Source organism: Pseudocercospora fijiensis, assembly GCF_000340215.1.
Source record: "Pseudocercospora fijiensis CIRAD86 unplaced genomic scaffold MYCFIscaffold_10, whole genome shotgun sequence".
In the NCBI taxonomy this organism is placed as follows: Eukaryota; Fungi; Ascomycota; class Dothideomycetes; order Mycosphaerellales; family Mycosphaerellaceae; genus Pseudocercospora; species Pseudocercospora fijiensis.
The window spans coordinates 2776390-2798438 of NW_006921541.1; the positions used below are offsets into that span (position 1 = coordinate 2776390).

Below are 22049 nucleotides of genomic sequence, written 5' to 3' on the forward strand. Positions count from 1 at the left end.
TCGCGTGCACGTGTTTTGGCACTGCTTCTTGAGGCGAGGCGAGGCGAGGCGAGGCGAGGCGTCGGAACAGTGAGCGAGCAATGGTGCAGGCGCACAAGGAGCTGGATTGTGGTAACAATGCGACAAGTGCTTGGATTTTGAGATGCGACTTCCAACGCGGGAGAGCTAGCCCGATTACGGTTCGTCCCCCCCCCCCCCCCACCAAACCTTCCGCCGCCTTTCTGGCTTCGAACAACGACAGTCTGTTTCGTTGCCATCACCAACATCACTGGCATCAACATTGTCACCACACCACCCCAGCTCATTCGGCGTCGAGTGGACAGTGAGGTGCATGCTCATTCACCTGTATGCCTCCTCTCTTCTTCTCGTTGCTGTCATGGAACGGCAACTTGAAGCCTCCCTCGTCCTCAGGAACAGCAAGCCAGAGCCGCATCAAATGGCGCCGCACTCTCGGCCGACCCTGTTCGTCGACGGAGCCCGGAGGATAGTCCTTGTACGCAGTGCGAGCATGGAACACGTGAGTATTGGTGATGAGCTGGATATCGCCGGGCTCCAAGATCATGTGCAGCGCAAGTCGTGTGCACGTCTCTTCCAACACCTTCAATGCCTCTTTCTGCTCCTCCGAGAGCGGTGGAATCTTGGCGTCTGGTCCAGAATTGAACCGAGCGAGAGATGTGACATTGTTCGGGTCGAATCGAGCCCATACTCGGCCATTGCCATCGTTTTCCATGAACATGATGGCCGACCGAAACCACTGCTCCTGGCCCTCACTGACCTCGCCTTTGCGATCGAAATACCAATTCGGAGTCACGAGAGTCTTGACAACATCACGCCGTTCTGCCTGCAACGTGTTGAAAACATGGTGCGTGGACACGATGTCAGATTCGCCGCCTTCCAAGGCTTTGGCCATGCACAGCAGACCAACCAGATCGGCTCCATCTGTATGGAAATACTGCCTGCCGGCTGTCAGCATTCTTTGCGTCTCTAAATTAAAGCGTTCCATTAACTGACTTGGCATTGGTTCTGTAAATTCGAACGCGATCCTTCTGGGTTGGGTCCTCACCGAGATCCTTGACGTGACCGAGAACATGCCCTCTGCCATTCTGACTTACGAAATAGCCAAAATATGCACCCAGTCCCATATATGCAGTCTGAATCCATGTCAGCACCTTCCAACCACGCCCGAACATGGAGCAGTACCTACAGCTGACTTCTGCAGACCCCATTCCTGCACTGGAATTCCCTTGAACAGTATGAACCCCTTTCCATTCACGATCTCGTTCCGCACAGCACCGAAGAATGAAGCGAGCTTCGGCAACGGAAACAAATCCTTCGAGATGCCAGTCAACGGCTTGCCCGAAGCAATGTACGCGTCTGCCGCCGCGCCGAGTTCGGCAATCTCCTCCTCACTGAAAACATGAGTCCATCTTTCAGGGTTGTCGCGATAGTCTTCGGCCTTCCACACAGTTGGACCTGATATCTCCTTCGGAAACTCTTCGTATGGTCGAATCAAATCGTATATGGGAGCATGTTGGCCCGAGGTTTTGAAGCCGTCCGGGAATATAGCTTTGCTGACTGGCTTGCTTGCCAGTACATGGGGTGCTACTGGAGCAGATTCAGTCAATGCTGGTGCCATGCTTTGAAACAAAAGTGAGCAGGTATTTTTTGATCAGAATGTCGTACCGAATTCCCTGGTCATGCTCTGTCATCACTGACCTACTATATCTTTCTCCTAGGTACCGATCTCGCCATCAGCGCTCGGGCCAAGTTGGAGAGCCAGGGTGATCGTCCCCCACTCAGCGTTCCGTATCACCACCCAAGGCGATGAGCCGATGCCGATGGTCTGCTCTCGGTTCCTCGCTCTGGACATGGACAGGTCGTTGTAGCATCAACAAGCAGGTCATTGGGCCGCCGAACGCACGTCGAGGCCATGTCAGCCACGCCAAAATCAACATGATGATCGTCAGCCGTATCTAATATGTTCGAGCAGCTCACATCTCCAAGGATCGGCGCAAATAGAGCAGAGATTGGAAGAGCTGTAAACGACGCAGAAGAGGCGGCATTGAGACTTCAAATATGCCATCAGAAATTTGATGATCAGCACTTGACGTGCTTCATTCTGCAGGACACTAGTGTCAACCACGCCAGAGCGATTCGGACTAGGCTTGTTGTGATTGAGCTCCTTCTATGGCGACAATGATGAGGAGACTGACGTGCTTGACGCGCGACTGAGAGCAGGCCGAAGCGATGAAACGGCACCAGTACACGACTTGGCGGGAATGTCAGTAGTAGCAACGATGCAGGAGCAATAGCACTCTCTGGGATCGCGGTTGTCTGCCTCAGCAAGCCCATCGGAGTCTAGCGATCAGCCTACCACTTACCTTGAACGAAACCACATGTCTTAAGGATTTGTGCCAGGAACCCGCTTCTTGTCTCCTGATCACATCTACCTTTATACAGGCGTAACTCCCAGACTGGCCGTGTAGAAGATCACCATCTATCTACAACAACCAAATTCTCTCATTGCCCTTGACATCTCGGATCCCCTTCCTGTTCATTCTCCCATAATTCAATCTCATGCCAAGCGCAAGGAAAAAGGTAGCGAAACTGCAACTAGCACACACGAAATTGCCAGTCGGATATCCTTGCGCCTTCTCAGCAGGTTTCCAGATCCACTGTGCGATGATTTGAGCGATCCCAGCCATACTGTTGTTCGCGGCCGTTGCGATTCCCATGCAAGCGAACGCAGGCACATTACAAGTAACCCAAGCTGAAAGGGGTCCTGTTGAGGGAAAGGCCCCACAAGCGCACAACATCAGACAGCCATAGCGTGCCGTGTAAGCATCAGCCGGTAAGAGTCCAGCTGTCAGCCAGCCAACGCCACCTAGCATCGAAGCGCCCATGATATGCCAGCCTCGGGCGTTGTGGCGATCTGCAGACCAGCCAAGGAACAGGCAGAAGAAGTACCCCACAACCCACGGCGGTACAGTCATGAGCTGTGCTTGGATGGAGGTATACCCGAGACCATTCACAATGGTAGGCGTGAAGAAAGTCAAAGACCCGAGCGGCACACAATCGCAAGCCTAGATCAAAATCAGCACACTCCCAGAATCGTCAGACGGGCACTCCCGACCAAACCCACATAAGTAAAATAATGCGCCAACATCCTCGGACTAAACGCCGTCTCCAAAATCTCCGCTCTCGTCGACCTCTCCTTCGTATACCCACCCCCTTTCACCGCAATCCGATCCTGCACATATTTCTTCTCATCTTCGCTCAAAAATTTCGCAGTCGCAGGGTAATCCGGGAGAAAGCACAAAACCGGAAGCACCATCAGAATCGTGATCACTCCTTCGATGATGAACAGCCATCGAAAGCCTTCAAGACCTCCATCTCCGTTTAAATACCCGACTCCGTACGCGATGCAGCCCCCGAAAGCCCCGGCTGCTGTGGCGGATGCCAGGACGAAGGCGATGCGTACGGAACGTTCTTCCACCGGGTACCAGAATGTGATGAGGTACACGATGCCGGGGAAGAATCCTGCTTCCTAAAAAAAAAACAACCCAAATCAGCTGACCTTCTACCTTCTCCTTGTGGGCGGCTGAACACGTACAAAAACCCCGATGAAAAACCTCAACACCACAACCTGCGCATACGTCCTCACACCCGCGAACCCCAACGTGAAAACCCCCCAACACCCCAACAAGACCGCAAGCCACACACTCGGTCTCACGTACCTCTTCAGGATCAAATTCGACGGCACCTCGAAGAGGAAATACGCGAGCGAGAATAAGGAGACGGCGACGGCGTAGTTTTTGTTGGTCATGTGGGTTTTTTGGAGGAGGGAGTCGCCTGTTTCGGAGTTTAGGACTTTGGAGTTGCCGATGTTGCCGCGGTCGAGGTAGTTGAGGAGGTAGAGCCAGGCGCAGAGGGGGAAGATGTGGAGGTCCATTTTTCGGACGAGGCGGCGGGAACGTTTTTTGTCTTCGATGAAGATGGGGGGTGAGGAGTGGTGGTGCTGGTGGTGCTGGGGGATGTTAGAGGTCTCTTTTCTTTCTTTCTTTCTTGATTTATTGTGGGTGTTGTGGTTTTTTTTTTGTCCTGTACTGACTGGAGGATTATCACTGGCGGCTTCGGAATGAATCGCATCTGCCTTTTCTCCTCCTGCTGTGGAGACGTTTTCCGTGTGGTGCGTGATCTCTGACTTTTCGGCCATTCTGACTGTCCTGCTACTGTCACGTCTGAAGAGACAACAGAAGTGTGAAGAGAGAATTGGAATGAATGACACTCACAAGTGCCTACTACCTTTAATGATTAACATCGTGCAGGTCCTGTTCCTTGTCGCGGCGTGTGAGTGCGGGCAAGTCGGCCGTTGAAGAAGATGTGCCGCCTCACGATCATACATGCAGATCCTATTTGGGGTTTGGTTTGCGGAGAAGTGTGCGGAGAAAGGTTGCCTTGGAAGTCGCTTGACCTTCTCTCTCGCTTGCTTTCAAGGTTCTGCCGGCCAGTTGGCGAATAATAATATACCAAGGTTGTGGAGAGGCTCACGGCACATAATAAGGTGCAGTTGACGTTGACACTGGCGAGCGAGCACCGTCTCGAGGCAAAGGCCCATCCCGAGGAGTCTGCAATCGCGTGTACAGCTCCTCCAGCATTGACACCATCCAGATACCTATTTATTATTATGCCCGCTCGAATTCGCTCCGACGGTGACGTAAACACAAAGACCTGATCCGATCCGATGGAAGAAGACACGGAGCTCGGGCCGGGACCAACACCAACACCACCACCACCACGACTCGTTGGAATATCGTCGCAGGAACAACTTTACCATCGATTGAAAGGACGATTATCAGCACCAATCAGCTTCAGCACCTTCCATCAAGACCATGCCTTTCGCCGAGCTTTCCACTGCCCACACGGTTCAATATGTGGAGAATGCGGAACTCGGGTACAATGCTCAGGAAGACAAACTGCCCATTGTGACCATCCACGGTCTGGGTAGCTCTCAGAACTATTATGTGCCTGTGATGCCGTATCTTGATGGACACCGCGTCGTCGCTCTCAGCAACTACGGCGCAGCAAGGTCAAAGTCACGAGGAGAAAAGCTCACGATGGAAGAGTTGGCTGAGGATGTTGTGGCTTTGATGGATTACTTGAAAATTCCCAAAGCAGTCGTGGTAGGCCATTCAATGGGAGGTCCGATGGCGCTCACGGTAGCTGCGAGGCATCCCGACAGAGTTGCGGGTGTGGTTGCGATTGGGCCTGTAAACCCGCATCGCGTCAGGCCGGAGATGTTCACCTCGCGAATCGAGACGGTTACAAATCGTAAGCTTCGCGTTGCGAGTTCTTGAGCTATTCGATTGACCAGCGTGACAGATGGGATGGAGCCGCTGGCCAACACAGTCCCCAAAGCTGCGACAGGGTCGAAGAGCACACCTTTGATGTGGGCAATGATTCGAGAGTTGATTCTCAATCAGGAGCCAAAGTCTTACGCAAGTCACTGCGATGCCATCGTAAATATCAAGGATCCTGGATTTGACAAGATGAAGACTCCGGTCTTGCTTTTGGCAGGGAAGGAAGACCCGAGTACTCCGTTGGAAGGTGTGCAGAACATTCATGAACGCCTTGGCAGCCCAAGGAAGGAACTCAAGGTCTATGATGGGGTTGGTCACTGGCATTGTATCGAAGTGCCAGATCTCGTTGGTGGCGATATTAAAGCATTTGCTGCTTCCCTAGCTTAGAAGGCCACGACTGACAGAAAGCAAAATGAATTCCCATCATGTCTCGACCAAACTCTCGAATAGACGGTCTCTCTTCGTGATCTGCTTCCTCAAATTCTCCCGAGCTTCCTCTAATTTTGCCCGCGCAGACCTAGCGTCCGAGGGAAGGTCTCGGAAGGCACTCAACTCAGCTTCGAGAGTTGATAGGTATGCTCTTTGCTTTGCAATGTCTCGAATGCGCTGTTGTGTGGACTCAAAACTGCCGCCGGACGAGGTTGAAGGCCTGTTTGCGCTTAGACGTTCCTCGTATTCGGCCACCTTGGCCTTCAGAGTCTTGGTACTCTTCATCCAGTCATTTGTAAGTTGACTGGTATCTGCTGGAGTCTGGAAAGCATCACTATGGAGCTCATTCAGCAGGGTCTGCAGATGAGCCTGCTCGGATGTCAAGTTCGCCAGTTGGCTCTCGGCATTCCGAATTTGCTGCTGCATCTCGAATTGAGCCGAGCTGAGGTCTATGAGCTCTTTGCCAATCGTAGCAATGTCGGCATTCGGACAGTCCAGGGCGACTGTCGTCTCAGCCAGCGTGTCAAGATGCGTCTCATTTGCCAGTTCTGCCTGTAAAGCATGCAGTACCTCGTCGCTAACATTCCCGTTTCTCTTCGTCAAGGACTGCAAGGCGGCTTTCTCGATCTTGTCGATCTGGTTGCGTTGCTCATCCGCGCTCTCATTGAGATTGGCCAAGGTCAGAAGAGCGTGGAGTGTGTCTTCGTTCCTCTCGAACGGTGGTAGTCGCGAGCCATATTTTCTGCATATCCACGCGTCGACTGCCGCCCAGTCTTTTGCCTGCGCCTGCTGCGCTCGCGCTTTCGAGGGCGAGAACAACGCCGACGCCGACGCCGTCCAATCCGAATCCATTGCGATCTATGTCGTTGCTGATTAGAAAGAGTGAAGTGGATGTGTGCCCAATGGAGGAATCTTGAAGGAAGAAGTCCGTGCGTGCCTTCTGCCAAGCAAAGCTTGATCGCCTGCCTTCGTGACTTTTGCCATGGACATCGAAACAACACCACCACTTGGCGATCTCTACGACCTCGACTTCTGGCTCGCTGCTGCCATCGTCACATACCGCTCTGATACCAGGCCCAATGCAAGACCATGTCTACCAAAGCGGCCCTGAAGGCGGCAAAAACGGCCCTGGACAACAAACAATATGACCAGGCCATCAAGCAGGCCGATGCGGTCTTGTCCTCGGATCCCACCAACTACTTTGCAAGGCTATTCTTGGCACGAGCACTCGAACTGCAGAAGAAATACGATGAAGCTGCGAAGCATTATCGCTCCGCCGCCGATGCCAAGCCTGACGACTCACAAGCATGGCAAGGCCTCCTCAGCGTTTATGAGGCCCAGGGTTCAGCACGACTAGACGAATACCGCGAGGCCTCAGTCAAGGTGGCGCAGATTTTTGCGGCCGCTGATGACAAGCATCGAGCGCAGTCAACGATAGATAAGCTTACCGAATTCACGAAACTCCATGGCACGGCAAAACAGAAGAAGGAGGTGCTCAAGGTTCTGCTTCCAGGCGGCCCAATCTACGATGCTCTCGAGGGTCGCATTCCCCATGCATCGCATACCCTCACAAGGCTTGTGGAGATTGCCGAATTGGAAGAGACACAACTCATCTCCAAGGAAATCAATGAGAAACGAACGAGAATTGGTGCCAGAGTGGGACAGGTCACCGTGGAGGTCAAGCGCGACGTGTACGGAAAAAGCGAACTCGAAAGTCTTTATCAACAAATCATCGATTGGTCTCAGGACGATGAGATTCGAAGGCAATACGAAGAGAAGTTGCTCCAGAGGGCCTATGACCACTTAGTCGTGCTTCCTCTTGACAGTAAGGCTGCAAAGCTCAATCAGTGCCTCGATCTCGCTGAAGGTATGGTCATCATACACCACCATTTTCGCCTCGCTTGGGACTTTGTCCTGGAATCAAGAGATGTAGACGACCTGAAGGATCTGGATGTGGGCATCCTGAGAGAATACCTGCGCTCATTCCCGGAGACGGGTCTATCAAAGATCTTGCGCGGTTGGCTGACGAGCGAGCTGTCACCCTTCCCGGCCCTTCCCAAGGAGGATGAAGATGACGATTTCGCGTTCGCGTTCGAGATTAGCCCGGAGGACCGTCTCTTGTTATTCACCGAAGGTTTACCTGCTGCGGAACAGTCGCCCTTCGCATACCGTCTCGTGTCGGACTACTACCTGCATCTTGACGAGCATGAGAGTGCCGCAGACACGGCAAGAGCTGGCTTGAAAACGCTAGCCTCAGAGTCCAGCAAACTTGGTCTTACTCTGCAGAACACAAGGGACGCCATCAGCGCTGTATTGGGGACAGCTTTGGTCCATCATCAAGCACCCCGAAATCACGCTGAAGCCCGACGTCTCTTTGAGGATATTTTGGCTCGGAAACCAAAATTCACATCAGCTTTGATAGGGCTTGGGCTCATTTTCGAGGAGACGGAAGACTACCAAGACGCCGTCGACTTCCTGACACGAGCACTGCACGAAGACAAAGGGAATGTTCGTGTGGGTACAGAGCTTGCATGGTGTAGGGCACTCAGCGGCGATTACTCACGTGCACTAACCGAACTGGACGACTTTCTGCAAATGATACAAGCCGATGATCCAAGAGCGAAAGATCTCAGAGCCCTCACTTTGTACCGCACAGGTATATGCTTGTGGGAGTTGGACGCTTCAAAGACAGCTCGAAGAGATCGCAGTGGCGCGTACAGTCGCTTTCTGGCAGCGATCAAGACGAACGTAAATTTTGCACCTGCATATACAAGTCTTGGCTACTACTATTCCGACTATGCGAGGGACAAGAAGCGCGCCCGGCAATGTTTTCAAAAAGCATTCGAGCTCTCCTCCTCTGAAGTCGAAGCCGCTGAGCGTCTAGCCAAATCCTTTGCAGATCAAGGTGACTGGGACATAGTAGAGATCATTGCCCAGCGTGTCGTGGATTCTGGCCGGGCACGACCGCCTCCTGGCTCCAAGAAGAAAGGCCTCAGCTGGCCATACTCTGCTCTTGGCGTGGTTCAGATGAACAAACAAGAATATCAACGCGCAATTGTATCATTTCTTGCAGCATTGCGGATCAGTCCCGATGACTACCAGTCCTACGTTGGACTCGGCGAAAGTTACCACAATTCGGGCCGCTACAACTCCGCGCTGCGCACTTTCAATTACGCTCTGGAGCCTCATGATGGGATCAAAATGAAGGTCACTGGCGAGAAGTGGTTTGCTAAATATATGCTGGCCAATGTACATCGAGAGCTGGGCGATTATGATGAAGCTGAATCAGGACTGCGAAGCGTGCTCGAAGAAAGACCATCAGAATTTGGAGTCCTCGTGTCGCTGTTGCAAAATCAAGTAGAGCATGCTGGACAGTGTGTGGAGGCTGGTCTTTTCGGACGGGCCATCGAATGTGCAGCCGATGCTATCGACGTTGCCATCGAGATTGCCAAAGACGTGCCCAATGCTTTTAATCTCTGGAAAGCTGTTGGAGATGCTTGTGCTATATTCTCATGGGTTCAGAGCGCCACGGATGATTTTCCGACGGAGACCATTCGAGATGGTCTCTTGGATCGTTCTTCCGATCAAAAGATGTACGAGCTGCTTTCGGAAATTGACAGGGTGTCACTAGGCGCTCTAGACAAGGACGGCTTGAATGGCACTGCAGCTGCTGTGCCGTCGGATCCGCTTATTGTATCGATTCTTGCATACAAGCGCGCGATTCATGCCAGCTCCCACGATATACACGCGCAAGCTGTCGCTTGGTACAATCTAGGATGGATGGAACAGCGGGCGTACGCATGTAGCGATGCGAAGTCTGGCAAGAAGTATCTTACCACAGCAGTCAGATGTTTCAAGCGAGCCATCGAGCTTGAGTCGGGCAATGCAGAGCTCTGGAATGCCCTCGGCGTGGTGACGACGACACTGAATCCAAAAGTGGCACAACACTCCTTCGTCAGATCGCTGCATCTGAACGAGCTCAATGCCAAGGTATGGGCAAATCTTGGTGTTCTTTACCTTCTTCAGAACGACATCGAGCTGGCGCATCAGTCGTTTGGAAGGGCTCAAAGCACAGATCCGGACTATGCTCACGCGTGGGTCGGAGAGGGCATTATTGCTCTTATGACTGGAGACGTGCGAGAAGCCCTCAATCATTTCACACACGCTTTTGAGATCTCAGACTCTGCCTCGCTCATCACTAAGCGACAGTACACAATATCCAGCTTTGATCATTTGCTCTCGACGAAAGCCACATCAAATGACCTCACGAGACTGATCCAGCCAATTTTCGCACTCGAACAACTGGGAACTCAGCGGCCCAAGGATCTGCCATATCGCCACCTGGCAGCTCTTTTCCTCGAGCGGGTAGGTGACCATGTTGGCGCCATCGAAAGTCTCGTCAAATTATGCGAGAGCGCAGAAGCAGAATATGAAGCCTCTGAGTCACTCGCCTCGCTAGCACGATTCGCTCTCTCAAAGTCAGATCTTGCAAGGAATCAACTGGCTGCATCGCAATTCTCCGACGCAGCAGAAAATGCGGCCCTCGCTCTTGACCTCTCCTCCGATGCCGATAGTAGCGGCTTAGCTGCAGATGCCAGACGAAAGCTTCGACTCTCTTGCCATCTCACCGCCGGACTTGCGCAGTACTATTTGCGCGAAATCAGCGAGAGCGTCAGCATGTTCAAAGCTGCACTCATCGAAAGCGAGAACGACCCTGATGTGGTATGCTCGCTAGTGCAGGTACTGTGGGCACAAGGTGGACAGGCGGAGAAGGATGTTGCGAGAGAGCAATTATTCGAGGCAGTGGGCAACTTTCCCGAGCACATCGGGGCTGTAACACTGCTTGGTGCCATTGCAGCTCTGGACGATGACACTGATACGACGAGCGCGGTGAAGGATGATCTGCTCAGTTTAAAGACGAAGGATGCGATAACAACCAAGGACTTCACTGACCTCGAACTTCTGCTCTCTGCTCTTGCATCCTTGTCAACCGGTGGCTCAGTCGAGAGCGAAGCGCAATCAGCTATCCTTCTGAAGCCCGACGATCCACAGGCTTGGTCTCAGCTTTCTGAACTGTCCGGCGAGACCGAGGCCGCCGATATGGCTTTGATTACCGCGGCTCAAGCTGTCCCTCCGCTTGGAGAAATGTCATCAGAAGATTTGAGTCGAGCTTTTGCGGGAGTTGGAACAGTTGGTGACGCACAAAGAGCAATATTTTTGGCGCCCTGGCAGGACGCCGGTTGGTCATCAATGAGCGAGATTTTGAGCTGAGAGAAGGCAATGGGACCATCCCAAATTGCCAATTGACGGATCTTAGCTATGGCGACCGCCGCTGTGCGTGCTGGCATGTAACAGCGCCAGCCCGCCCTCCGAATACTCGTTATGTAAAGAGGGCAGTGGCAAGTAGTTCCAGCGCCTTCATCCAGCATTTTTGATACGAGGGCAATATGCCACTGACTTGTTGATGCTCCATCCCTTACGAATGTCTCCAAATACACGCACAGCCGCTCCAAAACCTCGACTCCAGCGTCTCGGCGCCTTAGAGAGAGCCGCGTTGAGAGAGTCTTCGGAAATTTGAGCATCTCGCGAGTCGGAGAAGACCACCACCGCCTTTCAGGCATCGGGCATAGAATCTCGAGTCGGTTACTGATGCTATACAAAGCACTCGAGAGCCGACGGCGAAACGCCCGATGATCGCCCCAGACAATTTCCGCGGAATGAAAAGCCGTGCACAATGTGAGCCTGGAGAAGTCCACCTCGTCTTATTCTAACTCCAGCCTTGGGATGACGGGGCCAAAACACCCGGGAACAAAACACGGCAAGCACAGAACACAAGCAGACAACGGAGCGTTGGAGGAGATAATAATACACATGGGGTGAGGGTATCATAGGTTATACAAGTTGATCATTCACCACTCCAAATCACTCCTCTTCATCCCCTTCTTCTTCTTCTTCTTCCACCAAGCTTTCAGCGTCAAATCTCTGCCTCTCACGCTCCAATTCCGCGCGGAGAGACTCATTCTCCACGCGCCCTTCCTCCAATCTCCTCCGCGCACCCTGCCTATCCAAAAGTCGCGCTTCTCTCTCGGCCTTTAAGCGGCGCTCCAACTCCTTGAGACGATGTAGCCAACGCGCCTCCGAAGGCTCCATCGGTGGCGGAGCCACCACGATTTGTTGGGGCGAGCGGGTGGGAGAAACGTTCTCGTCGCCTGCGCCGTAGTGCAGCTGTTCTACGGCGCTGGCGGAGTGATGGCGGAGGAGATGCGCCATGACTTGGCGTGCTGGAGACTGTCCGTTCTTAGTGGAACCACTGCTGCTGCCTGCGCGCATGAGCTCGGGGTTCGTCAGGGCTTGCTGGTTGAGCATCTGCTGTGCCATGGCGGACGGGTGCTGGCGATGGAACTTGAGCTCGGTCTTAAGGAGCTTGATTTCGCTCTTTAGTTTGGAGATTTCTTCGGAGCCCTTGATGAGTTTGCCGCTTGACGATCGCTGTGTCTCGGGTCTTTGCTGTTGATGTGCTGCTTGGGCTCTGGCTTCTTCCTCGATACGCTGCTGAGTCTCAATGACTGCGTGCTCGAGATTGTCCATGCGTCTGGCGCGCATTTCGAGGTTGTGCTCGAGCGTCTGGTAGTCTCTCCAGAGATCCTTCTCGATGCTTCGAATGCGGGTTTTGAAGCTGCCAAACAGTGCTTCCAACGTCTTGATCGCACTGATCATATTTTTATTGAAAGCTGGCAGGTTCTGGCCAATAGATTCGATAGATGGTATCTCGCCGTTGATGAGGCTGTTATCCTGAGCCCAATCGGCGCCACAAATGGTGGAAAGTCTGTTCCACACCGCAAGCAAAAGGCTGCACATTTCGTAAGACTGGTCGCGATATTTCTGCTCCAGCGCCGTCTTGCTGCGTCTCTCTTGTAAGAGGACTGTTTCGAGTTCCATGTAGCGGGACTCGTGCTGCGCAATAGCGCGCATATGCGACGCCTGGCCACGCGATGACTTCTCGAACTGTTCAAGGTCGTGCTTGCGGCCATTGCGCTCTTTCTCGAGTAGGTCGGAGAGTCTTCTGCTCTCAAGGCTGGTGCTCTCCAGCAGACCATCTCGGTGTCTGAGTAGACGTTCCTTGTCTGAAAGGTCCATCTTGGCTCTGTCGAGTTCGCTGGCAGTCGTGTCCAGATCACGCTGCAATTTCTCGATGTCGGCCAGTAAACTCTGCTTGGTACCTCTGGGGTCACCCAAAACGCTGCGCAGGCTTTGTTCGAGCTGATCAAGCTTTTGCTTCTCGCTCGTCGCCTCAACTTCTTTGGCAGATAGTGCTCTGCGCAGTCGGCGAACCTCGTCCTTTGTTTTGGTATTCTCAGAATTGAGGTCGTCCAGCACTTTCTGGACTTCTTCCTTGGACTTGTTTTCGAGGACGTCGCGCTGTCGGCGTTCTTCCTCCATAGTTTCTTCCATCTCGCGAGACTTCTCTTGCTCGTCCTGGATGGTCTGGTGGGCTGCATTGAGTGCGCCTTCGAGCTCTCCAATCTTGATCTTATCACCCTCCTGCTCTTCTCTCAGGAAGGTTATTTCAGAATGGAGACTCTCCTCGGCAATCTCGAGCTTGCGATTCTTCTGATCTAGCTCGCTGCACTTCTGATCCCACTTGGTGATTTCTTCTTCCGCCTCAGTCATCTGTTTCTCCAGATTGGCGATAGTGCGCTCATTGATGGCCTTGACATCTTCAAGGTCAATGACGCGGGCGGTGAGATCGCGAAGTTCGCCTTGTAGGCCTTTGTAGCCGTCGACAGTCGTCTGCAATCGCATCGATGTTCTGTCCAGCTTGTCTCTGAGCTCTTCGAGTTTCCCGTTGAGTTTGTCGCGCTCTTGCTCCAAGCCGGCAATCTCGTCGAGGGCCTCCTCCCTAATGGTGGCGATCTCGGCCTCTTGCTCCTGATTCAATTTCAGAAGCTCGTCACGCTCTTTGGAAATCGTGACAACATCATCCTGGAAGCTGTTCAACTCCTCCTCCATCTGCTGATAGTCTTGCTCAAGGACTTCGACGTAGTTGAGGTAGGTGTTGTGTTTTCGCTCCAGTTCCTGATATTTGAGCCGGTGCTCTGCGTTTACGTCGCGGAGCTCACCCTCCTTCTTGTGCCATTCTTCGCGTTCTGCTTCGGTGACGGCAGTGTGGTCGCTCATCCGCGAGTGCGCCCGCGGATGCTGATGCGCCCTGGAGACAGACCGATCAAAGATGCTTTCCCCAGCCAGTGATCGAGCGCCGCCATCGCTCTTTCGCGTCATAAGCTTGAGGTCTTCGACCTGTGTTTGAAGCATTTCGCGCTCTCGATTGCGTGATGTCAACATGCTTGTTTGCGCTGCAAGATTGCGTCGCAATTCTTCGGCTTCGTGTTTCTGCAACTCCAGTTCTCGCCGGAGATCTGTCACGACGGGATCATCTAGGGCGATTCTAACGCCACTGGCGATGTCATCCTCAATGTCGGAGTGAACGCTGTTGAGCTCGTCCATCCGGCTTCGTCTCCTTGGCGCCTTCAGCTTGTCGCCAACCCGAGTCGGCGCTGGTGATGCTTTCTCGAGACGTAGTGCAGTGATTTCATTGCGAAGCTTGGCGATCTCCTCCTCTGCCTGTTCGCGTCGTCCGGTCTCTGCATTCAGGAGGTCCTGCCACATTTCCTCCATCTCTCGCAAGCCAGTGGTCTCCTCGCCACGCTTGCCTGCCATTCCGCGCATGTGCTCTGCCATCTTGCGCTTTTCCTGCTCCTTGCTCATAACCTCCTCCCTCAACGTCGTGACCGTTTCCTCCAAGCGGTCATTCTTCTGATGCAAGTAGAGGATCTCCTCGTGCATCTGGGCTTGCAGAGTCGGATTATCGTCGTCATCGCGACTGGGGGTGGCAGTAGTATTTTGGCGTGCGTCTGCCAGCTCCTCCTCGAGCTCTCGGAAGCGAGTCTCATACTCGCGGAGCTTCTTGCGCAGGGCGTTGGCGTCTTTGCGCTCGTTTGCCAGATCCGTTTGAAGCTGGACGTTCGTTGCTATCAACTCGTCGACGCCTTCCTCGGAGTGCTTGTGGAGTGCCTCGCTCAGGTAGTGGATCTTGAGCTTGAGGTCGAAGTTCTCTTTGGTGAGAGCATCGGTCTTGGCATTTTGCTCCTTCAGCGTCAGCGTTCTACGCGGTGGCTTCTGGTGGTATGCGTCGCCGTAGCCGCCAGACGATGCTGGGCGGCGGTCTGGGGAGATGTTGCTGGTGCTCAGACGGAATGACTCGGCGACATTGTCGGGCACCTGAATGCTGGCGACTCGCTTGCTAAGCGCGGTGTCGAGCGCATTATCGAGATCCGCTTCATACTCGCGGTAGGCTTTTTGCTCTGGGGAGAGCGCGCGAGGGGTGGTCGACTCCATTTCTGAGCGGCTCATGGAATATGCCGATTGTGAGCTGCGGAGCGTGGTCATTGACGGCATGCGGAGCGACGACAAGCTGGAGTCGTCGTCCTGGGCGGCAGGCGCGGTCGATGCCGGTGCCGGTGCCGGTGCCGGTGCCGGTGCTGGCGACGGCGAGGAAGGCATGGTGAAAGGTTGCTCGTTCTCCATGGTAAAGAAGTGAAAGCCCGTGAGGGTGGATGCTGCTTTGGGTGGCAGCTGCGCGATCGCGCCTGCTACGCGAGAGGTGCTCTATACCATCTTGCAGTGCAGTGCGTGCAGTGCAGTGCAGTGCTAGCGTATGCAGGGTTCGAGCGGGCCGCTGTTTCGGATTGATGGTGGCTCGTGCGTGTTACAGATGCGCAACTTTATGGTTTTGTGGTAGCCGCGCTTCGAAAACCTGACCTTGGGGGAAAGTGTAGTGGAAGGGAAGGGAAGGAGAGGAAAGCGAGGGAAGGACGGGATTCTATGGCAGCGACGCGTCTGGCGGTGGCCGGGAATCACGAACGCGTCAAGAGGAAAAGACGCTGTACTCACCAACAAGCTACTCCTGAAAAGCTTCCAGCCACGACCACAGGGGCGAGACTCTGCGTAGAATACGGCGTTGATTGTCCAACAAGGGGAATATACATGCATTACCGCCTCCTGTGAGTCAAGGGCGTCCATGGCACCACCGTCGCTCTTGGGCTCTTCATACTCGCTCGACCTCGCGGAGCTGAAAGTGACGACTATCATGCCGTTCAGCAAGCGTCACGCGTCGATGGACATAGAATATCTCCCAGCTCCCCGCAGAACACTCTGTACAGAGCTCACACATGCACTTTCGAGTGGGATTTATGATATACAAGGTGCTCGGCTTAAGAACTCTCGAGGACATTGTATCTCAAAAATGCCAAGCCGCCTATGCCGCCAGCGTCGCTTGGGGAGCCCTTTCACAGCATCTCAATCTCGCTGAGCTGCAATCCATCCCATGACGTTCAGCAGGCGTCACGCGTCAATGCGCACCTGCTAAGAACGTTGCTCCGGTAACATAATAATGCCCAGATCTCACGTGCAGGGATCCCACAGTGGGCAACGTGCTCTAAAGCAGATGGCAGAAAGCAGTAGGCTTCGAGTCATCAGGATTGCTCCGCTACCAGAATGCTTGACTCAGTCGAACTTCATATATGCTCCAGTGGGTGTTCGAACGGCGTTGTTGAGCTGTAGTCCTGAGCGGCTGCCATATGAGAGTAATTAACCAAGTCGTGGCTCGCGAAAAGCATCCCTCTGCTGCAACCGAAATCCACTGTGAGATCGTCCGCTCGAACAGCTCGAGAAGATCAGTATCCGGGCCTGGCGTGTAGGTATTCGTATTCGTACATCTAGATTCTACGCTTTATTACTGATACGACAATGCCCAGACAGGAAAGTCCTTCACAGATCCAAAAACCTTGACCTCTTGCCCGCATCTATTGTTCATCTGGAATTGCATTGGCGATCGGAAGACCTGTGTGCTGCTGTGGCTCTACGAAAGACGACCACCTCTTCTGCTCTCCGCGCCGCCGTGATGTGCTTTTATGCTCGTGTGGAACATGAAGATCGGATCTCGTCCAGGCAAGCTTTGATTTCGTAAGCTTCGCTGTGAGACAAGTGCGCTTGACTACGCTAAACGCGGAGTTGACCATCGATGTAGGGATCCGTAGACGCTAAAGCGGGTGCGTCCCGTACGCGAAAGTTTCATTACGCTAGGATCTTCTATTACGCTAAGCGTTACGCGATATCTATGCGCGTATCTTTACGCGTATACTCTCTTCCTTTCTTTCTACAATATACTACTAGTACGTATCTACCCCTAGCCCCTACCCCTATTCCTTTATATATGCCTATATATATACGCGACGAGCTAATAAGGCGACTTCGATATCGCAGCTAACCGAGTTCCCCTATACTACTATACCTAAGCCTATAGCTCTATATATACCTCCTAATATACCGTAAGATATTAAAACCGTTGCCTAGAATAATATCCTACTAGAGCAATCTATAAGTATAGAGACTAGGGCATATATCTGCCTATACTTATACCTATATAGAGCTCCTACTATAAATATAAGAAGCGCCTCTTATAGGGCGAGTTATTTAATATGCCTAAGATAGAAATCGTAGTATATAATCTCTCTTCTACCTATATAATAGGCTAAACTAATGCCTATAGATCTGCCTAAAGACTAACTAGGAGGCCGTACGCACCTATATAGGTAAGGTAACTTATCGTATACCGGTAGGATCTAAGAACTTCGGTCGCTTCCTAGCTGCCTAGAAGAATCGCGATAGGTATATATAGTATTATGCCTATATTACTAGTTATTGCTAATACTATAATAGAAAAGACGAAGACGAAGAGACACTAAAGGAGTTGTACGAAGAGAAGGGCTTCTATAGTATATAACTCTGTCTTTACCTATACGTATACCTAAAGCTAATACCTTATAGACTATCTGCCGCGACACTTCGGCTCTCGCTATACACATTATCTATAGTGTACGTAGCTCCCTACCTAGAGCTTTGCCTATACTAACGTATATATAGTATAAGGGAAAAGTCGAGCAGCCTAAGGAGAAGGACCGTAGTAGTCGGTATACGCCTAAGACTAAGATAAAAAAGTGTATTAGTAGGTCTAGGCAGCTCTATAGGCAAAGCTTTTTACTAATATATCCCTTAGATTTCTTCGACAATGCCTAGGATCTGTACGAGGTTAAGTATAGCTATATCTTCACCCTTAGCTTTGCCTATACTAATCCGTATATAGCCCCGACGCCCTAGGTATATCGAGTAAGGGCAAAGCTAAGGGCAAAGCACCGGCTAAATCTACCGAGACAATCGAAGACTTAGAGACTAAGTCTAAGTCTAAAAGTAATAGCGAGGTATATATACCGATCTATGCCTATGCCGCTAGTTATATACTAACTCAAATAGGCCCTTCGTCGTCCGGCGCGGTAAGCACGGCAAGGTATAAATAGTTACGTACATACCTTTGCCTATACTAACGCCTATATAGATTGATCTGACTAAGGCTAACCGCGAGTTCCGTACCGAGTTCCCCGAGGCTATAGTGCCTTGCCTAGGTTGCTAGGCTAAGAAGGCTAAGAAGAGTAAGTCTAGAGCTTTAGCTATAGCAATGCCTATACTAACGCCTATAACAGACTGCAACCTTAGTGCCGATACCTGTAACTACACTAAGAACTATAACGTCGTTATCCTTATAGGATGAGGGTATAGATATAGGTATAGGCACGGGCATAGGATAAACATAGGATGATTATTGCCTATATAGGCACGTGTATAAGCATAGAAGTAGCTACTAGTTAAAAGCCCCAGCTATAGTTAGACTTGAAATCTAACTATAGCCAAATCTTCTCCGTACTCGTAACTTCCTATATACGCCGTGCTATAGCTATAGGTCGCCCTTTACAATATCGTAACTGCTTTCGAGGCTTCTAGAGTCTAACAAAGGTAGCTTAACTAAAAAACAAGGGGGATAACGAAAGGCTAGCGGTTATATCCTAAGAATAATATAAGCTATACTAGTACTAATAAGTACTAACAGCTAGAAACTAACAATAATTATATATATACTAGGATTTATAGGTAGTAGAAGCTACAGTTTAGACGAATTAGTATAGAAAGTTTGAAATAATAGGGGCTATATTAGTAAAGTTACCTAGATCAAAATAATTAAAACTAGTATATAGCGGGTAGGTCCTTTTTAGTATAGATACCTAGAATTTTATAACTGCTAGTTTTAGTCTAAAAGACATAGAGATACCGATCGATATTATACTATAGCGTTACTAGTAGGCTGGTTTTTTATATAGGACAGATGCTACTACTAGTACTATACCTATTCTCTAGTCTTTAGCTATAGCAGTAGGGCGTTATTATCCCCTACTGTTAATAGAATAAAGGTATAGTCTTTAAAAAGTAGGTTTAGGTATTCTTTTTAAGTTAGCTATATACTAGCGCTAGTACGTATCTTATAATGCCCTAAGGCCTATATACTGTTCTATCGAATACGTTATATATATTGAATTATATAAACGTATAGAAGTAGTAGTACTCTAGTTTAATACTACCCTATTTTGATTTTTTTATATATATATATATATATATATATATATACTACCGTATAGGCCTATATACCGACTAACTAATATTAAACTATATCTTAATCTCTAGCGTAGCCTAGTATCGGGTCTCGTATTACTCGGGAGATAATACGCTACTTACCCGCTTTCCGGCTAATAGTACTATTCTATCGGGTATAGTCTACGGATCTACTAGTAACCCGCTTTTTTAGTTTAGTATACTAAGGTCGGCGAGGTATGTTTCTAACTAGTATCGAATTGCTCTAATACTATGCTATACTTTTAACGTAGCAAGCTAGATATATAGCTAATCGTATAGATATAGGTGCTTTAGCTAGGTATTACCTACCCGCTCGCCTATACTAAATAGGACAGTATAGGCTATAACCTAGAGATAATCGGCTTTCTATACTAGTAGGCCGGGAAGGGTAATAGTACTTATATCTACTACTTTAAAGTCGGTAGCAATCGCACTACTACTAGTGCCTATTTCGATTTTATAGGTTAGTTTAATAATAAGGATTTGCTACTCGATCGTATATATCTAGAAGACTAGTTTGTATACCTGCTATACGATCTAATTCTAGCTAATACTAAGGTCGCCGACTATATTATATTTCCGAATTGTAGTATATTAGACTTCTGACTAGGACGCTAGTAAGGCTCGTGCTATTACTATAGTCCGCGGCATAGACGAGTAGTATATCGATAGTATCTAGAGAAGTATGTTTTACTATAACTAAAATATTTAGCTACCGCTAACTAGGCAACCCTAAGTAGTACTATAAACGTTTACTATAGTCGGCCTAAGATAGTATTATATACTATCGTAGGTTAGCGTACTAGCATTGCTATACCCTATAGTAGGTCGGGTTAGTTTGGTTTAGTTTACTAAGCCGAAATTCTAGGTTAGTTTAAGTTAGTTTGCTAAGCAACTATACGAGTAGCAGGTTAGAACTATAGAATTAGTCGGTTTCTAACAAGTATAGGAATATATACGTAACTTAAAGCAAGCCCTTTTTAAGACTAGTACTAATAGAATTTTCGAAGACTTTTATTTCGGACGTCTAATAAGGCATAATATACTATATATATACTTAGAGAGTATTTATCGCGCGCTATATAGCGCCGTATAATAGCGGCATATTTTGTATATAGAAACGCTTATAGAGGATACTAAGAATATCTATCCTACTAGAATATCTATCCTACCTACTACTATCTCGAATTTAGATATTCTAACCCTTAAGAATCTAATCTAGGGCTTTAAAATCCTTACCTATAGTCGTAACGCGATTTACGTAGATAGCTATAAGGACAATAGCTAAAATAGTATTAGTATAGTTCCAAAAGAGGTAGTAAAATTTAGTAGGAAATTCTACCTAGATATCTTCCGCAGTTACTACTTTAATAGTAATAATACTACTATATATAGTCTAACTATCTAGTATAAAGACCCGGCTAGAGGTACTAGCTATAGTAATCTTATAAGTAACCTAACTCTATTACTAGGAAATATAATAAATATCTATACTACGGTAGGCTATACTAAATAAGTTAGCTATTTAGTAGGAATAGGCCTACTACCGTCTCTATATACCGGCTCCGAGTGCCGACTATGCCTCTAGATTTAACTCCCCCCTATCTCGAAGGCTAAGGTACCGAGTAGAACCCCTATACCTTATATCTACTCGGTTATCGCGGAGCGCTTATAAGTAAGATATTAAAAAAGTATATAAAATATACGAGAAGAGCATCCTAGGATATAGGTCGTTAGTAAATAATAGTAGTACGCCTAGTTATTTATATAGTACGTTACTCTAAACGACTATAAGCCTATATTATCTCGTACTTCGCTTATAAGACTATATTATATACGACCGGGTAAGTATAGTAGGGAGGTAGAGGTAGTATCTTAGGACGAGGCTTCTATATATCTTAGAATCTCTTATACGGGCTATACGTTCTTCTTCGTTAGACTCGTAGGTAGAGTCGTCGCTAGACTCTACTAACTTATACTATCGATCTCCTCCCTAGTTATCCTAGCTATACGAGTAGCGGTAAGCGATAATACCTAGATCGTATAACGATCTCTCTTCTTCTTTAGTTATATATACTTCTACTTCTTAGTATAGTTAAACTACGAATACTATTAAGGCAAGCCGGGATATAGAAAGAAACTAGTCTAAATATAGCTCGTCTCCGTAATAATCGAGTAAACATAAGGCGCTAGGTTTCTACTTCGTACCTTATATCTAGGTATAACGCGGGAATAAAACTAGGAGTATAGCCGGTATATATAGCTAGTAAAAGGATGCGAAAATGTGCCTCGTCCTAGGTTAATATAACGACTAAATACAAATCCTAATTAATCCGCTATAAACCGACGCCGAATCTTAGCTAGAAGCTATATATTTTTATATTAAAGAGCAACCCGCTTCGTATAGATAGTAAGGAGGTTAGAAAGCTTAAACTCGGTTATAAGAAATATCTAGGGTTGCGTTAGTCTACTTTACCCCTCGCCTACGTTCGGGGATTTAAACTATACGTAAAGTCGCACTTTCTTAGTAGGCTATACGTAAAAGTCGACGATAGCACTATTATAGAGTAAATATAATAGGAAACTAAATATAAGTACGATAAGAGATAAGAAACAGTAGATTTCCGCTATATTAGTAACTAGTAAATTGCGACTAAGGACCTTAATCCGGCCTCTTAGCAA

The 22049-nt window shown here is 49.5% G+C and overlaps 7 protein-coding genes across 7 annotated transcripts; 3 read left to right on the forward strand and 4 right to left on the reverse strand.

Annotated features, from left to right (window-relative positions):
- Nucleotides 1–301: 301 nt before the first annotated feature.
- MYCFIDRAFT_33252 (uncharacterized protein) lies at nt 302–1636 on the reverse strand (the record flags this gene model as incomplete). The annotated part of the gene is made up of 3 exons (XM_007933024.1): nt 302–956; nt 1012–1151; nt 1205–1636. 3 exons carry the CDS (start codon nt 1634–1636, stop codon nt 302–304), a joined length of 1227 nt encoding a protein of 408 aa, XP_007931215.1.
- A 792-nt stretch (nt 1637–2428) lies between these two features.
- On the reverse strand, nt 2429–4247 carry MYCFIDRAFT_57511 (uncharacterized protein). Its single transcript, XM_007933135.1, has 4 exons — nt 4112–4247; nt 3614–4027; nt 3134–3547; nt 2429–3083 (listed from the first exon to the last, which is right to left on the reverse strand). The coding sequence occupies exons 1-4, from the start codon at nt 4214–4216 to the stop codon at nt 2502–2504; spliced, it is 1515 nt and encodes a 504-aa protein (XP_007931326.1). The 5' UTR covers nt 4217–4247; the 3' UTR covers nt 2429–2501.
- Nucleotides 4248–4892: 645 nt separating this feature from the next.
- MYCFIDRAFT_63872 (uncharacterized protein) lies at nt 4893–5747 on the forward strand (the record flags this gene model as incomplete). The annotated part of the gene is made up of 2 exons (XM_007933149.1): nt 4893–5331; nt 5383–5747. The coding sequence occupies 2 exons, from the start codon at nt 4893–4895 to the stop codon at nt 5745–5747; spliced, it is 804 nt and encodes a 267-aa protein (XP_007931340.1).
- Nucleotides 5748–5783: 36 nt separating this feature from the next.
- MYCFIDRAFT_33781 (uncharacterized protein) lies at nt 5784–6641 on the reverse strand (the record flags this gene model as incomplete). Its single annotated transcript, XM_007933057.1, has 1 exon — nt 5784–6641. One exon carries the CDS (start codon nt 6639–6641, stop codon nt 5784–5786), a length of 858 nt encoding a protein of 285 aa, XP_007931248.1.
- A 237-nt stretch (nt 6642–6878) lies between these two features.
- Nucleotides 6879–11728, forward strand: MYCFIDRAFT_205391 (uncharacterized protein; the record flags this gene model as incomplete). The annotated part of the gene is made up of 1 exon (XM_007933583.1): nt 6879–11728. One exon carries the CDS (start codon nt 6879–6881, stop codon nt 11058–11060), a length of 4182 nt encoding a protein of 1393 aa, XP_007931774.1. The 3' UTR covers nt 11061–11728.
- A 34-nt stretch (nt 11729–11762) lies between these two features.
- On the reverse strand, nt 11763–14948 carry MYCFIDRAFT_114355 (uncharacterized protein; the record flags this gene model as incomplete). The annotated part of the gene is made up of 2 exons (XM_007933584.1): nt 11763–12296; nt 12357–14948. Coding segments are annotated over 2 exons (3126 nt in total), but the record flags the coding sequence as incomplete, so codon positions are not given.
- A 687-nt stretch (nt 14949–15635) lies between these two features.
- On the forward strand, nt 15636–16365 carry MYCFIDRAFT_212628 (uncharacterized protein). The gene has a single exon (XM_007933585.1). It carries the CDS (start codon nt 15868–15870, stop codon nt 16156–16158), a length of 291 nt encoding a protein of 96 aa, XP_007931776.1. The 5' UTR covers nt 15636–15867; the 3' UTR covers nt 16159–16365.
- Nucleotides 16366–22049: the final 5684 nt, after the last annotated feature.